Source organism: Delphinus delphis, chromosome 19, assembly GCF_949987515.2.
Source record: "Delphinus delphis chromosome 19, mDelDel1.2, whole genome shotgun sequence".
Taxonomy (NCBI): Eukaryota; Metazoa; Chordata; class Mammalia; order Artiodactyla; family Delphinidae; genus Delphinus; species Delphinus delphis.
The window spans coordinates 5,503,449-5,519,685 of NC_082701.1; the positions used below are offsets into that span (position 1 = coordinate 5,503,449).

At 49.2% G+C, this 16,237-nt stretch overlaps 1 protein-coding gene across 2 annotated transcripts in view; it reads right to left on the reverse strand.

The window, feature by feature from the left end:
- Positions 1-16,237, reverse strand: part of SLC39A11 (solute carrier family 39 member 11) — a 335,209-nt gene that overhangs the window by 65,297 nt on the left and 253,675 nt on the right. For both annotated transcript variants that reach the window (XM_059997205.1, XM_059997204.1), the window contains exon 7: positions 3,362-3,431. In XM_059997205.1, coding sequence (XP_059853188.1) covers positions 3,362-3,431 — 70 coding nt within the window. The remainder of the gene's footprint in view (positions 1-3,361; positions 3,432-16,237) is intronic.

Sequence of the window (16,237 nt, forward strand, 5' to 3'; positions counted from 1 at the left end):
AACACACGTTCTTTCCTAATTGCTGGGTTGGGGGTCTACATGTGTCCACGATGTACATTTGGTAACGCTTTATGGGTGTCAGACAGGGGCGTGGTGCTCCCCACCATGACTGCCGTTTTGTCGGCTGTGCCCCGCGATGCTGACAATTGTTCTTGAGCATTTTGAGGCTGACGTTGCTAGAGGCGTACAGATGCGGGATCGTTCTGTCATCCCGGTACGTTGTTTCTCTTTTCATTAAGTACTGACCTTTATTCTTTCTGTGGCTGTCTGCCTTAAAGTCAGCTTGGTCTGATACTGAAATTGTAATACCTGCTTTCTTTTTTTTTTTTTTTTGCGGTACGTGGGCCTCTCACTGTTGTGGCCTCTCCCGTCGTGGAGCACAGGCTCCGGACGCACAGGCTCAGCGGCCATGGCTCACGGGCCCAGCCGCTCCGCGGCATGTGGGATCCTCCCGGACCGGGGCACGAACCCGCATCCCCTGCATCGGCAGGCGGACTCCCACCTGCCTTCTTTGGATCAGCACCCACCTTGTGTCTCTTTTCATTCCTCTATCTGCCACCTTTGCATGTTGTGCTTTAGGTGTGTCGCTTGTGAATTACATAGAATTGGAATTCTAAAAAGCAAAACCTCGCTCTTTCAAAAGATGTATTTAATCGTCTGATGACTGCTTTTGTACCCCTCCCCTCAGTATTAGCCTGTTTTCTCCTTTTTTTTCTCCCTCCCTCCCTCCTTTCCCTCCCACGAACCCCCCCCCCCCAACCCCAGTCTGCAGCATGAGCTAAGGGCGGAGAAGGCTTAGGAGCCTTGCCTGGGGGCTGTTCTGACTTTTACCACTGAAGAGTAAGATCAGAGGCATTTGAAAGGAAGAACCCAAATCACAAACTATATACGGATTTGTAAGTGGGGAAGACAGGCTGAAGGAGAGGGTCTGCATGAGGTCACCCTCTTTCCCTCTCTGTGGCCTGCATGGACATGCTCTCCCCCCACCCCTACTCCTGATACCCCAGACACAGTGGCGATGGGGGCAAAGCTCTAAGGGCTCTGCCCACCGGCTGTGACGGGGGTGGGTGGAGTGCAGGGGCATAAAAACCCCCAAGGATGCTTGTTTATCAGAGGGTTTTATGAAGCTGAAAATACCCAGTCCAGTGCCCCAGCCCGATCCCAGCTGGAGAGTCCCGTGGAGGGTTTATATAACTCAGAGAGGATCTGTCTGGTCTAGGGAAGGGGGGAGTTGGGTTGGAAAGGCTTTCGCTCTGCTTTCTTCAGAAACATAAAGATTAGCAGAAAGTGCAGGTGACAGAATAGAGGGACATCGGAGTTGACATCTTGAGGCTGCGGGAGACATGGTGCCAACAGACAGGAAGCCTGGCCCGTGAGCGCAGTGCGTGGGGCTGAGCTGTCACTTGCCGGCACAGACATTACTGGAGCACGTGCAGCTCCCCGAGCTCTGCGAGGACCTGGCCCTTGGATGCTTCAGGGGTCAGCCCCGCGGGGCATGATGAATCACAATCAGCCCTGGATCTTGGTGACATTTCTTACATTCTAAAGGCTTCTCCCCATCCATGGCTCCTGTGATTTTCGCCATAGGCAGCTTGTTACTGATGACCCTGGAGTCAGGGCGAGGAAGTGACTTGGGAGTCTGACAGGCAGGAAGAAGAATTGAGAACAGAGAAGATCTCAACCTAGAACTGCGCCAGCCCGCACGTGTGTTTGGGGCTTCATGGAGCAGACACGTCCCTCAACACGAAGCATTAGAATTCAGTGACTACAGCGACACACTGGGGCCCCAGAGCAGCTGAGGGAATCGAGAAAAGGAGGTGATGGGGTGTAAAGAGGCCCCACGCAAGGCTGGGAACGAGGGAAGAGGGGAGAAAGGGATTCCGTGAGGAATTAGTTCCTGGCAACCGTGATCCATAGACACAGGGCAGATCGTTAAAGGGACGGTGCCATTGCCTTAGGCGGGTAAAAGGTAGAGTTTGAGATTATACCCGTCAGAGGGCAGTGGAGCGAGAAAGGTGTGGTTCGATACAGAAACCCCTGGACCATCTCTTTGACCCGAATTATGTTTTCAAAATAACTGTAATTTCCAACACCTTTTAGACAGTGTGCGTGCTGTCTGTTCGAAGTTCACCTCTGTCCTCGCCACTCCCAACTGTCTCCACCTGCCTGTCTGCACTTATCTGCTACCTCTTAGTTCTCTACAGGCATCTGAGTTTGCCGCCCTTGGACAGAAGGCTCCACCCGCCCTCCTTCAGCCTGGAGGCTGTAGTATTCGTGGTTTTGTGGGCACAGGTGGACCAGGTAGCTTATCTCTATGATGACTCTTTATGGTCCCAAGGCTGTAGCCTTATCTAGGCCCTGTAATTCAACAGAGGGAGAGGAAAGGAAGAACCTACAAGGCCTGCTGATTGTCTAGGGAAGATGAGGGGAAACAGGAAGCCGAGGATGACAGTGAGTTTGGCGTGGTCGACCGGGTACCAGGTGATGATGGGGTTTTGCATGACAGCAGATGGGGACAATAAGTTCAACTTTGGAGATGCTGGGTGCGGGGATCCTGCGGAACACCCAAGCGGAGACATATGGATGGTGGCCAGACCCGTAAGAATAAGTTCGGGAGAAAAATCTAGGCAGAAGATCAACCTGGGCATCACCAGCAAACGGACGGAAAATAAAGCCATAGGCATGGGGCAGAATCCCCAGAAAGAGTGCACTAAGTGAGAAGAAAGGGTGCCCTAGAGATGGAGCGCTGGGGGACATCAACATTTCAGAACGGGCCGTAGGACACGAACCTGCAGAAGAGCCTGTGAAGAAGCAGATGGAAGGGGGAGGAAACAGGAGAGGCCAGTGGCCAGAAAGAGAAAGCGAGGGCTTCTAAAGGAGAGAGCGGTGAGAAGCGTCAGCTGCTGCCTTCGAGGTGCAGCTGGCCCTCCGGGTCCTGCCATCCCCCCACGGCTGAGTTCGCGGATCCGTGGATACCGAGGGCTGACTGTGGTACTGGAGCATTCAAGGATTTTGGTATCCGCCGGCGGGTCCTGGAACCAGTCCCCCCAGGACACTGTCTTTATCATGTACTTATACATTTAAAGCGTTTGGAGAACAGCATGGGATTATATCCATGGTTGGTTTTCAAAATGGTTACCCATCAGACAGCTCATTGGAAAAACGTGGTGTAGACCTGCTTCTTGAAAGAGTACCTCTCTCAGGTATGAGCTGCCCTGACCTCCTCCTCGCCTCCGCCAGTCGGACCTGGGGGGCTGGGGCTGCTGCACAGTTACGTGCAGACAGCTCACCCGAGGCAACAGGCACTTCCGGGTACCAGCGGGTGCAGTGCCACGCTCTAAGGCACTAGGCGTCCGCTTACCTGGCGCTCTCAAAGGTAGCAGATGCCGTCTTTTCTACAGCCCCAAATCCAACTCCAACAGCAAGACCCTCTGAAACAGACATAAAAAAAGTACGATGGGTTAGGAATCATTTTTCTATAATACATGCACGTAGAATCGAAGCTTGCTCAGAAGCCAAAGCCAGCAGACTCCTGCGGGCTGGATGGCCCGACTCGCTTGGTGGGGGAACCCCTGGGACACCATGGAACCAGTTACACACTTCATCACATTGGCAAATCCCCTGGTCTTCTTTGCATACTTTATAGTTACTCAACAGGCTTATACTTAATCAGCTGTTAAGAGCAAGCAGTTTCTTCACGTCTTCAGTAAGAAATCAGAACAACAGTATTTTGATGGGACACAACACAGGTTAAAAGCAGATCTTGCTAAGGGTAATCTCTGAAATGGGTGCACCACTGTATTTGCAAATGCAAGTAAAAGAACTCCATAAAAAAATGGGTCTTACATTTTGGGGGCTTCCCTGGTGGCCCAGTGGTTAAGAATCCACCTGCCAATGCAGGGGACACAGGTTCGAGCCCTGGTCCGGGAAGATCCCACATGCCGGGGAGCAACAAAGCCTGTGCACCACAACTACTGAGGCTGCACTCTAGAGCCCGCGAGCCACAACTACTGAGCCCACGTGCCACAACTACTGAAGCCCGCGTGCCTAGAGCCCGTGCTCCTCAACAAGAGAAGCCACCGCAACGAGAAGCCCACGCACCGCAACGAAGAGTAGCCCCCGCGCGCCGCAATGAAGACCCAATGCAGACAAAAATAAATAAATTTATTTTAGAAAAATGGATCTTACATTTTTAAATGTCATTGGATTTTTCCATTATGTGTTGATTTTGCAACTAGAAACTAGAAGTTTTTGAGTCCCAGAGTTCATTTGAATTTGACTGTTTTAATCCTTTTTATTAATTAAAAAATGCTTGCCATTTTTTAAATTAAAATTAAAATGCTTGCCATTTTTTAATTAATAAAACCAAAAAAAAGGTTCATCCCCATCACTACGTCACATAAGATTGCACGAGGCTGCCAGTAACAGATAATCCACAGAACAGTAGCTTCAACCAAGGGTCAGCAGACTATAGCCCAGGGGCCACATCCAGCCCACTGCCTGTTTCTGTATGGCCTGCAAGCTAAAAATGATTTTTTAAATTAATTTATTTTATTTATTTATTTTTGGCTGCACTGGGTCTTCATTGCTCTGCACGGGCTTTCTCTAGTTGCGGCGAGCAGGGGATACTCTTCGTTGCGGTGCGCGGGCTTCTCATCGCGGTGGCTTCTCTTGTTGCGGAGCACGGGGTCTAGGCGCGTGGGCTCAGCAGTTGTGGTGCACAGGCTTAGCTGCTCCGCGGCATGTGGGATCTTCCCAGGCCAGGGATGGAACCCGTGTCCCCTGCATTGGCAGGCAGATTCTTAACCACTGCGCCCCCAGGGAAGTTATAAGAATGATTTTTACATTTTTAAATAGTCAAAAAAAAATCAAGGAAAGAGTATTTCGTGACACATGAAAATTATATGAATTTCAAAATTTACTGCCCATAAATAAAGTTTTATTGGCACACAGCCATGGTTGTTTGTTGATGGACTGTCTATGACTGTTTTGTTTGACTCTCTATGTCAGCAGAGAGTAATGAGAGACCAAATGGTCTGAAAACCTAAAATATTTACTATGTGGCCCTTTAAAGAAAGAGTTTGATGACCCCGGACCTAAACACATAGGGTTTTATTATTAGCTCGTGCAACGAGAAGTCCAAGGTTGATATGGTGGCCCAGTGACATCATCACAGACATTGACGATCCATCCTCAAATGGCAGGGACTCCTACAGTCTGCTCTGAGATGGTGTGACCACAGTGTAGCTTGAAGCTTGGGGACGGACAGATGATCTTCCAAGCCCTGTCCAGTAGGAGTGAGCTTGCCAAGTTCACCAACGCCCTGATCAAATGTGGAAGAGCCGTGCTGGTCTGCATATATCTGATAGAGAGGTAAGAAGGGCTATGAAAAAGAAAGAAGGGAGGGAGGGAGGGAGGAAAGGAAGGAACTGCCCCAGTGGCCTGGGATCAATGGCATGGAAGCACAATGTTAAGACCCCTTTCTGACATCTATGGGGGAGTGCAACCCCAATCCAAATAGGAAAGAGAATAACCAATATTGGTCAGAATCAAGACCAAGGGCTTGGAGCCTGGAGGAACTTCTGTTATGAAGAGGGAAGAGGTCAAAATCTACCGAGTGAGGGCTTCCCTGGTGGCGCAGTGGTTGGGAGTCCGCCTGCCGATGCAGGGGACACGGGTTCGTGGCCCGGTCCGTGAAGATCCCACATGCCGCGGAGCGGCTGGACCCGTGAGCCATGGCCGCTGAGCCTGCGTGTCCGGAGCCTGTGCTCCGCAACGGGAGAGGCCACAACAGTGAGAGGCCCGCATACCGCAAAAAAAAAAAAAAAAAAAGCTAGTCAGAGACTGACCAGGGGTTTCCTGACATCAGAGGGGCAAATCCCTCCCTTTGAAAAACCTTGCTTTTCTAAGCCATAAGCAACAGCTGGTGGCTCTTTTGTTAAAGATTTTGCTCTAATTAGTCATTTTAATGTTAATGATAGTGCGGTCCTGAGGACAGGACTTAACATTAATTGGCAAACTAACCCTTTCTAGTTATTTAGCACGCAGCCAGCAGCACTTGGCTTACTAATGCTCACAACGGCTCATTAGGTTACCCAACTAATGCAGGAGAGAAAGGGCTCCCCCACAGTGACACAGCATCAAGGGGCAGAACCAGGCTTGACCCTCAGTCCCCACCCCCGGCCCCCCACCACCCCCGGTGGCTGACATGGGCTGTGGTTTTCTCCCAGGTGTGGGCGGCAAGGGCTGGCATCTGAATATCTCTATCCTAAAGAAGTTGCGCCTCTGCCCAGCCCTGTACCTTGGCCACGCCCACAGCGGGTACCACGCCCTTCCCACCCCCACCCCCAGCCAAAAGCACACCACATGGTGCCTTAGGAGGTGGCCAACTCCGTCTCCCCCTGGATTTAGAGTAAAGGGAATGTAATTGTTACCATCTCTGAAGGTGGAGGGATTACCTGAGAGCGAAACTAATGCGAAACCAAGACAAACGACCCAGGCGGCAAGAACATAATATTAAGGGAATGAAGGCAGACACTGGAGATCAACAGATGGCAGAAGGAACCCGGGGGTGAAAGAGAGCAGAGGAAAAAATGCGACCGGCGTCCACACCCCCAGGTCTTCCAGCAAAAGTGCACATTAGGGAGGTAATGAGGACAAGAATCTAAAGTGGCTGCAATACTGTTAGGAAGCCGGACCTCTTTTCACAGCTCCAGCCATTAACTCAGATGCAGACCGAAGGAAAACAAACTTCCAAACCTGGGCTTATAAGCCCCCGGGATGCAGGGTGAGGCAGAGTCCTAAGGGCAAACCTGAGAATAAGCTCTAAAGCTGATTCCTCCAACCCCACACCCGTGCTCCAATCTTCTCGGGGGTTGGAAGGTGGGTGCGGCTGCCTCTCTCCATCCCCCATCCCTCCTGAATCTCCCTCTCTCATCCTCTGGGCGCGGTGGGGATGGGGGCGCATGGGCTTTTTGTTGAGACGGGCCTGGGCTCAAATCCTGGTATATTATTTAAGGTTCTTGTAAAAAGGAAAGAAGGATAATGCTCTGCTTACAGGATGGTGTGTACACAGCAGGGATTCTCACTACTGACATTTTGTTGTGAGAGGTTGGCCTGTACAGCCCAAGATGTTGAACAGCATCCCTGGCATCTACCCACTAGATGCCAGTAACACCTCCTCCCCGCAACCGTCCCCTCCCATCAAGGGGTACTTTTCACAAAAATCTTCAATTATTCTAGAACGCTCTTCGAGTTTACGTAGGTGGTCGGAAAGTGAACTGTTAAAAACTAGTGTCTTAGTCCATCCAGGCTGCTATAACAAAATACTGTAAACTGGCTTCTGGATGGCTTAGAAACAACAGAAATCTATTTCTCACGGTTCTGGAGGCTACAAGTCCAAGATCAAGATGCTGACAGACTGGGTGTCTAGTGAGAAACTACTTCTTGGTTCTCAGATGGTGCTTTCTCTGTGTGTCCTCACATGCTGGAAGGGGCAAGGGAGCTTTCTCGGGCCTCTTTTCTAAGGGCACTAATCCCCTTCCTGAGGGCTCCACCCTCATGACCTAAACGCTTCCCAAAGGCTCGACCTCCTCATACCATCACTTTGGGGTTAGAATTTCAACATACGAATTTGGGGGCCCAGATGCAAAACATTCAGGCTATAGCAAATAGTATTTTCTTTTTTTTCAACTGAGGGCTTAGAAGCCCTTAGTTTAAAGCACATGGGGTGGAGCTCACAGGTCTTCTGTAAGAGACTCTCCAGCCTCCCAAAACAGTGACGCCTATGTGATTGCGGCCTTGCCTGACATTCATGGGCATCAGGTTCCATGGGCGGATGGGAAGGAACGCCTGCGTGGGGTAGAGAGAAAGGGGGTTATCTTGGTTCAGCTGAAATCCCTGTTGGGGTGGAAACAGGGCAATCTGAGCTGCTGTGGGGACATCCTGCTTCCTCCTGCCTGGCTATGCTCCTCTGCGTGTGGGTCCAGCTGTCAGATGATCTCAGCAAGAGTGGGGCTTCTGCAATGGAACTCAGTGGTCTGACGAGGGCTGAAGCCTGTGGTGTCTCATTTCTCTTGTTCTGGGTAACAACAGCAACGCAGGAAATGAGCAGCGATGTTATGACTTTTTTCCCTATTTAACTGTTGCTTTTTATTTTTTGGAACTATAAAACAGCAATTTCCTATGATCCAACCTAATGAGTTCTGGAAATCTTTTTTTAATATTAAATTTAAGACAGCAGCTAACATCTCGTGGGGGTTTAATAAATATTCAACACAGTCACCAACAATGACGACAACAAACCTCAAAGCTGGAGAGGTGGGGAATTCTCTGGCAGTCCAGTGATTAGGACTCAGAGCTTTCGCTGCCACGGTCCGGGTTCGATCCCTAGTCGGGGAACTAAGATCCCACAGGCCGTGCGGCCAAAAAAAAAAGGTGGAGAAATGATGCGAAACAGGATGGTTTACTCGTTCCCTTCTCCACTGAGGACAGAACAAGAGAAAAACAAGTCAAATTGCAGCCAGAGGGATTTAGGCAAGGGAAAAGGGGAGGGAAGAGGGTTTTGAAACATACGATTAGCTCGCTGAAGGGAGGTTGAGAATATCCCTCCCCTGGGTGGAGAATTGGTCTCTGAAGGTGGTGGCTACTCCCCAGTCAGGGACAGCTGTGATGGGGAGAGAAGGGTGAGGTGAGAAGAATGGAGGGGGTAGCCTCATAATGTCCCTTCTAGCCCTTTAACATTACGTGTGGGACCAGTTCTAGGAGAAAGTCTGAACATCGACTTATTCGTTCCCAGGTCAGTCACTGAAAATAGAGAAAGAACCATCTTAGCGTATCTGCTGCTGGACGGGACCGTGGTGGCCATGGGGGTGGCCTCAGCAGCCTCCAAGGGTGCCGGGCGAGCTCAGCTTAGATTCCTCCTCGCTCCTGCCCATCTGGGCACTGTCACTAAGCTGGGAGATGGGTACCAGGCCAGGTGAGGGGGCAGTGTCACATCACATGACAGTAGGGGTCCCCTGGCCATCAAGGGTCAACATGTCTGGCTTACACACACCAATGGGGCAGTCCTGCTGCCTCGTTCCCACTCTGATCCCACAGCTTGGTTGAGCCTTCTGGGGAGGCTGGCCCCCAATATGCTCACCCCCCTGCCTGGCCTGTCTTTGGCCGCAGACTTCTAGCGGGGAGGAAACCCAGGAAGGTGGCAACTCTGATCATATTACACATTAATTAAACAAAATGTTGGTAGAGCCCAGCCAGCTATTGCCACAAAATTCCTAAAGGGCCTTTCGAAAAGGCCCTCTAGAGAATGGAAGTTAACAACTTAGTGTTATTTTTTTGGAAAAAGTAGTTCGACGCACTCTTCTACCATGGATTGCTATTCATAGCGGATGAAGTTAAGTGTTGGGAAAGGTGAAAAATGGCGGTGTTCCAGAAGAGTTGAATTGAACTCCAATTCTTAGCAATATCAATAAAGTCACGTCTTGGAGTATATTAAGAGACGTCCATAGTTGAAGATACTCTAACGTGAGTCCCGCTCTAATTAAAATAACTTCCTAATTGATGTTTCAAGTGTGTGGGTTTTGGGTGTTTTTTGGTTCTGTCCATATTCTACCGTCTGCAGTTAGGCTCCACTTACACAACGATGGACCCAGAAAACCACGCTCCTCCAGTCACTCCAGCCGAAAGCTACTCCCATGGCTTCATTCCCACTTCAGAGTGTCACTGGAAGGAAGCTGTAGTGGGAACTAAGCCAGATGCCCCTCCTTGCTGAAATGTCCGAAGCTGACAGCAAGCACGTGCACAAGCACAGCAGATAACCCATCCTGCCACCCGCTTCGTGCAAAGGATGCTCCGCCCCACAAAGGACCGGGATGCCTGGGCAGGGCAAAGGCAGGTGAACCGGGGAGTCAGCTGTCCCCCAGCAGCATGCTGGTATCATCCACTCCGCGCCCCTCGAAAACCAACAGAATCGAACTGCGAATGATCCTACCCAGAGGATTTATCAGCCCTCAGGAAGTGGACGGCCACTGACCCCTGCTTCTGGTCCCCTGAAGAGGCGCTGCAGCCTGGGTCCGTCCCAGGTCAGGGGGAGCGGCCTTGCTGCAGGGAAGGGCAGCCCAGGGCCAGCTGCCTTGCAGTCACACCTACACCGCTGTCAGTGCACCTGGCTGCACTCTGCCCTGCAAGTGGCGTCCGGGGTGTAACTAACTCCTGGACACGCCTGGATGGGGGACACGTTCGGAGGTGCGGAGGGCTACTTAGCCATGGTTTTGTAATTCCTCTGGACTAGAGAGCCTCAAGAAATTGGGAGGAAAGGATCTGTTAAATCCCTTTGGAGGACTTTTCAACAAAATGAGACTTTGGTAGTTCTTTTAGGATGATGAATAATCCCCACTATCACGCCCCATAGTTGACTCCCACCAAAGTGTCTCCGGAAGCCAGGCAAGGGAAAGATTCTGACATCTCAGATGATCGCTGCTATGTTTCGGTTCATCGAAGGCAGATGGTGTAGCACAGTGATGTAGCTAATGGGGGCAGTGGGGGGAGGGCAGGGGTACTTGTATTCTCACAGGGAAGTTAACTCAGGAGGAAATTAACGCTCAGCCCTGCACACCCCAGTTCTGGGACTGCCAGGTGCCAGGTGGGGGCCCCACGTGGTCCGGATCAGGAGGCGTGGACCTGTCCGCACAGCTATGGCTCCTCACGCACAGGATGCAAAGCTCAGAAGCTCTCACTGTCGTGGCTCTCCCCGTCTTGTAGACAAAGCTGACCTACAGGAGGAGGTCAGTGTCGCGGGCATGCTGACAACAAGAAAACTGGCCCAGAGGTGTTCGTATGTATGTTTCATCCATCCCTGAAGCCCGAAGCCCGGCTGCACCTCCATCCTTCCTTCGTGTGTCTGAGATGCACCCACAACCTTTACAACACCCCACTTTTCTCCTAAACCACTCTGAGTTCTCCCTTTGCAATCTGCAGCACAAGGACTCAACAATTCAGCCAAACTCTGTCCTAGGCGTTCTAGGTTCATCATCTGACTTAAACCTGTCCAGACCTTACAAAATTGATACTATTTGTATTTTCCAGAAAAGGAAAGTGGGGTTCAGCGTGGTCAAGCAACATGCCCAAAGCCACACAGCTTGGAAGATGCTCAGCCCACGTGTTCCTTCTGGTTCAGAGCACATCACACTGACTTCTGGTTTAATTGATCATTATGACTCCTTCCTGCTCAGGACCCAAAGGACTGGGCACTGAGTCGGTGTCAGCAAGAGGGTCCACTTGGGTGCCACCACTCCAAATACTCGTCAAATAGCCATTAGGTGTTGTGTAGGATATGAAACGTGTGAGACGTGGTTCCCATCTTTAAGGGATTCACGATCTAGATACTCTTTTAGAGTCACAAAATTAGAAACGTATTTCTCTGCTCAAAACGTTTAGAAAGAGCGATCTGGAGAACAATGTTGAAATATCAGAAAAGCTGGAGTCTGGGGACAGAAGGGAGGTGGGGGACGGGCTGGCAGAGATTGCCATATTCAGGCATAGGGTGAGAACCAGGTTCGAGTGGGCGGATCAGCCTCAGAGCGTTGCCAGGCACTGGCGAGCCTCGGTGAGTCCCCAGGCACGAGGGGAAATTGCAGGGATGGCTGAAGGGGTGCCGAGATGAAGTCTAGGAAACTGGCATAAACGCGTTAACTCAAAGGGGAGGTTTGCAAAGGGCACTGACTGGGCAGAAAAGGATGAATATGGTTTTTGATATGTTGAGTTCAAAGTAAAAAGACATTGACTGCAAATGCTCTAGGTGGCTCCAAACATACAACGGGTTGGGGATGAGAAGTATGAATTCAGGGAGCCATGTGCAGTTCTAGCTAACAAGTGTCGAGGCTCCGCCTGGGCTCTTTACTGAACCGTTTAATTTGGTCCTTTCAACAGCCCTATGAGATTGGTACCATTGTTCGTCCTGTCAGAGATGTGGAAACTGGTCTCCACACCCCTGGGCTCTGCTCTCTCCGGCTTTCCTTTACTGCTTTCCAGGAAACCCTCATTAGTACTAGTACTATCTCAAACGCTACTACTTCCATGAACTTGAAGACCATTTTCCAGTTTTACTTTGTCAAAGACTTTAGGCACATAAAAAGGCCTCATTTCACACTCTTATTTGGAAACTAAAAGGTGGTTGTTTTCCATTACACTGCTTTTTAATCACGGCGATATCCTTACACATGGAAAAAAAATTCAAAATGCTCAAGAGAGTCTAAAGTAATAAATTTCCCTATCTCCACTTCCCCACCCCTAGTTCTACTCCCAAAAGGTAAAGTACTTTTTCTAACAATTCTGATTTTCAATTCTCTGATGGGTATCACTTTAAATACCATGAATACGTTGGTTTCTTAATTTATCACAGTCTTGATTTAGATAGTCTGTTGACAGCATGACGGGTTCTTCCTTATCGACCTTACTCTGTTGAGTCTTCCTTATAAATGCTGAGGAATACAGAGCACATGCTTCTGACCTCTGCTTTCTTTCTGCCTTTATCAAAGTTAGAGCGTTCGATATTGTTCTGTAAATAACATTTCATTTATGATTTATTCTCAGGCCAATTCAAAAAAAATGCAGTCCAAATAAAAACTGAATTTACAATATTGGTGATAACATATTATTCTTTATATAATCCGGTTGCTACGTGAAGGGAAGGAAAAACAATCCTAAGGCTTTAAACTGTTCCCATTTGAAGAAGGTGGTCCCGAGAGTCAAGGCCCGGTGGATGCCTTCTTGATTCTTTTTGGCATTCTTTCCATCTTCGAGGTCTTTTTGTTTTTTTTTGAAAGGAGAAATAGATAAATTTATTTTTATTTTTTTTTGAATTTTTGAATTTTATTTATTTTTTATACAGCAGGTTCTTATTAGTTATCTATTTTATACATATTAGTGTATATATGTCAATCCCAATCTCCCAATTCATCCCACCACACCTTCTAGTTCTTAATTAGATACCATCTTCCTTCCTTCCTTCTCCCTCCCTCCCTCTTTCTTTCTCTCCCTTCCTTCCTTCCTTCCTTCTCCCTCCCTCCCTCTTTCTCTCCCTTCCTTCCTTCCTTCCTTCCTTCCTTCTCCCTCCCTCCCTCTTTCTTTCTCTCCCTTCCTTCCTTCTCCCTCCCTCCCTCTTTCTTTCTCTCCCTTCCTTCCTTCCTTCCTTCCTTCTCCCTCCCTCCCTCTTTCTTTCTCTCCCTTCCTTCCTTCTCCCTCCCTCCCTCTTTCTTTCTCTCCCTTCCTTCCTTCCTTCCTTCCTTCTCCCTCCCTCCCTCTTTCTTTCTCTCCCTTCCTTCCTTCCTTCCTTCCTTCCTTCTCCCTCCCTCCCTCTTTCTTTCTCTCCCTCCCTTCCTTCCTTCTCCCTCCCTCCCTCTTTCTTCCTCTCCCTCCCTTCCTTCCTCCCTTCCTCCCTTCATTTATTGTCACTTCTAACAATTCAATACGTGTAACATTTACCACCTTAACCATTTCTAAGGGTGTGGCCCGGTGGCATTCAATACACTCACACTGTTGTGCAAGCGTCCCCGCCACCCACCTCCAGAATTCCTTTCACCCTGCAAGGCTGAAACTCTGTCCCCGTTAAACTCTAACTCCCCCTCCCCCTCCCCCAGCCTCTGTCAACCACCGATCTACTTTCCATCTCTGTGGACCTGACACCTCCAGGTCCCCGCTATGAGTGGACTCGCACAGTATTTGTGATGCCACCTTTCCTATGTGTCCTGTTTCCCCTTTCTTGGGTTCCTTCTTCATTTTGTTAGAGGACCTCCTTGAGCTCATAAGAGATGAGTGGGTGATAAACTTCTGAGTCCTTGCTTTTTTTTTTTTTTTGCGGTACGCGGGCCTCTCACTGTTGCGGCCTCTCCCGTTGCAGAGCACAGGCTCCGGACGCGCAGGCTCAGCGGCCATGGCTCACGGGCCCAGCCACTCCACGGCACGTGGGATCCTCCTGGACCGGGGCACGAACCCGTGTCCCCTGCATCGGCAGGCGGACTCTCAACCACTGCGCCACCAGGGAAGCCCTGAGTCCTTGCATTTGTAAAAATAATTTTGATTTTGCTCTGTGACTTAATAGCTTGACCTGATGGAAAATTCTAGGTCCCGGATGACCTCTGCTCAATATCGAGGTCATTATCCCGTTATCTTCTCGGACCCAACGTTGCTGCTGAGAAGGCTGATGCTAATTTGATTCTTGGTTCCTTGTAGTCAAGCTAATCTTTCTCTCTGGGAGCTCTTAAATTTTTGCATCCTTGTTTTTTGGAGTTTTGAAATCTCACCGAGATCCACCTGTGGGAGAGGTCTTTGTTCATTCCTACTTCTCAGCACCAGGTGGCGCCTCTGAATCTGCAAGCTTGTGTTTTCCTGCCCTTCAGGACAAATTTCCCTGCGTGCTTCTACTCCCATGTTACAGGCTTGCCTTTCTGTCTGTAAACTGGAGGCTTGTTTTCTGCTTAACCTTCCAGATGACCAGTTTGGCCTTTCATCCGGCATATTCTTATCCGTCTACCCAATGAACTTCAAAAAAATTCTTTAACAATTACAGTATTAATTTTGAGGAAGACTTTCTTATTCTCTGACTGTTCCATTTGCATTATAGTCAGTTCTTACTTTACGGGTATAATGATATCCTCTTGAACTGGATGAACATACGACTTAGAATTTTTACAGTCTTTTCTTTGGTCTCTTGGGTTATCTGTTTTCTCCAGGGTAGGCTGTCTTATTCACTTTCGTCCTTCTTTCCTATTCTCTGGGTTTTTCTCCTAAGTCTAGTGGTCCTTATCTCTGGGAGTGCATTCACAGATGCAGAACAAGGTTGATCAAGGAGCTAGAAAGGGCTTCCTCTGTGGTTGGCTGTACAGTCTGTCTCCTCAGGAGGCAAATAAACAATTTCATTTCACGAGGTTATTGCTTCAACTTGGCATTTGAGGCAGAGAGGATGAGAGAGGAACAAGGAGGAGAAGAGAAAAGTGCAGGAATAATAAAGTTAAGTGTCATCGATTTTTAGATTACAACCTACTACAGTGTTAAAAATGATTTAATAACATGTCCTCCACATAGCTACTTCCTAAGCAAAAACATCAGGTGCGATGGGCAGCAGCCGGGGTGACATCTGCCAGGAACGTGATATAGGAGGCGCAGAGCATCTCTTGGGAACAGGTCTGTTCACACACACACACACACACACACACACACACGCACAAAATTCACACACGTGTAGACGGAAATAGACTGAGAAGACGGCCTAAGTACATGGGAACAAAAGTCTGACTCAGTTGTTTTAAATGTTAGAACACTGGAGCACACTTTCACAAGCCTGCCTTATTATATATACACAACACCTTGATGGTTTGTCATACAGAAACTCAGATCTGGTCTCTCTGATCAGGGACAGCGAGCTTAGGACCACACACACACACACACACACACACACACACACACACACGGACCCTGAGGGAGGAGAAAGAACCAGCCCTAGGGGCTGGTTTCAAATACCTGCTGGGGTCATGGTTGAAAAACAAGAAAGGTCTCTGAATTTGTCTGGAAATAAGTTACAGGAAACCTTTGCAAGTAAAGTGTTAATAAAGAGATGGATGAAAGGCAGATTGCAAAGGATGAAAGAGGAGCAGGAAATAAAGAAGTGGGGGCAGTGGGGTAACAGAGGGAAGCGGATGGGCGAAGAAGCTAGAAGGAACGTTAGGACCAAACCCACCAGGATGAAGAAGCAATAGTACTTGCAGACACAGGGGACACTGTCGTGAACCCAGTGGGGGTCAGCGTTCTAAAAAGAAGGCTGAGATTTAAAAGTGCTTCACTCATTAAACCCAAAAGCTTTCACGCAGCAAAGGAAACCATCAACAAAATGAAAAGACAACCTACTGAACGGGAGAAAATGTTTGCAAATGATACGACTGACAAGGGGTCGGCATCCAAACTACACCAACGGCCCACACAGCTCAGCATCCAAGAGACAAACACGACTGAGAAACGGGCAGCAGACCGGGAGAGACATTTTCCAAGGAAGACGAACAGAAGGCCAACAGGCACGTGAAATCAGATTAGCAAAGCCTGACCTTCCATAGGGACCCAGGAGGCCGTGGATATGCTGCTCCCCCGAAGCAGTGGTGTTTGCCGCCTTGACCTCATTTCCTTAGACCCACTGCAGGCCTTCCCCCCATCCCTGCTCAAACACAACCCTCCTCTACAACTACAGAAC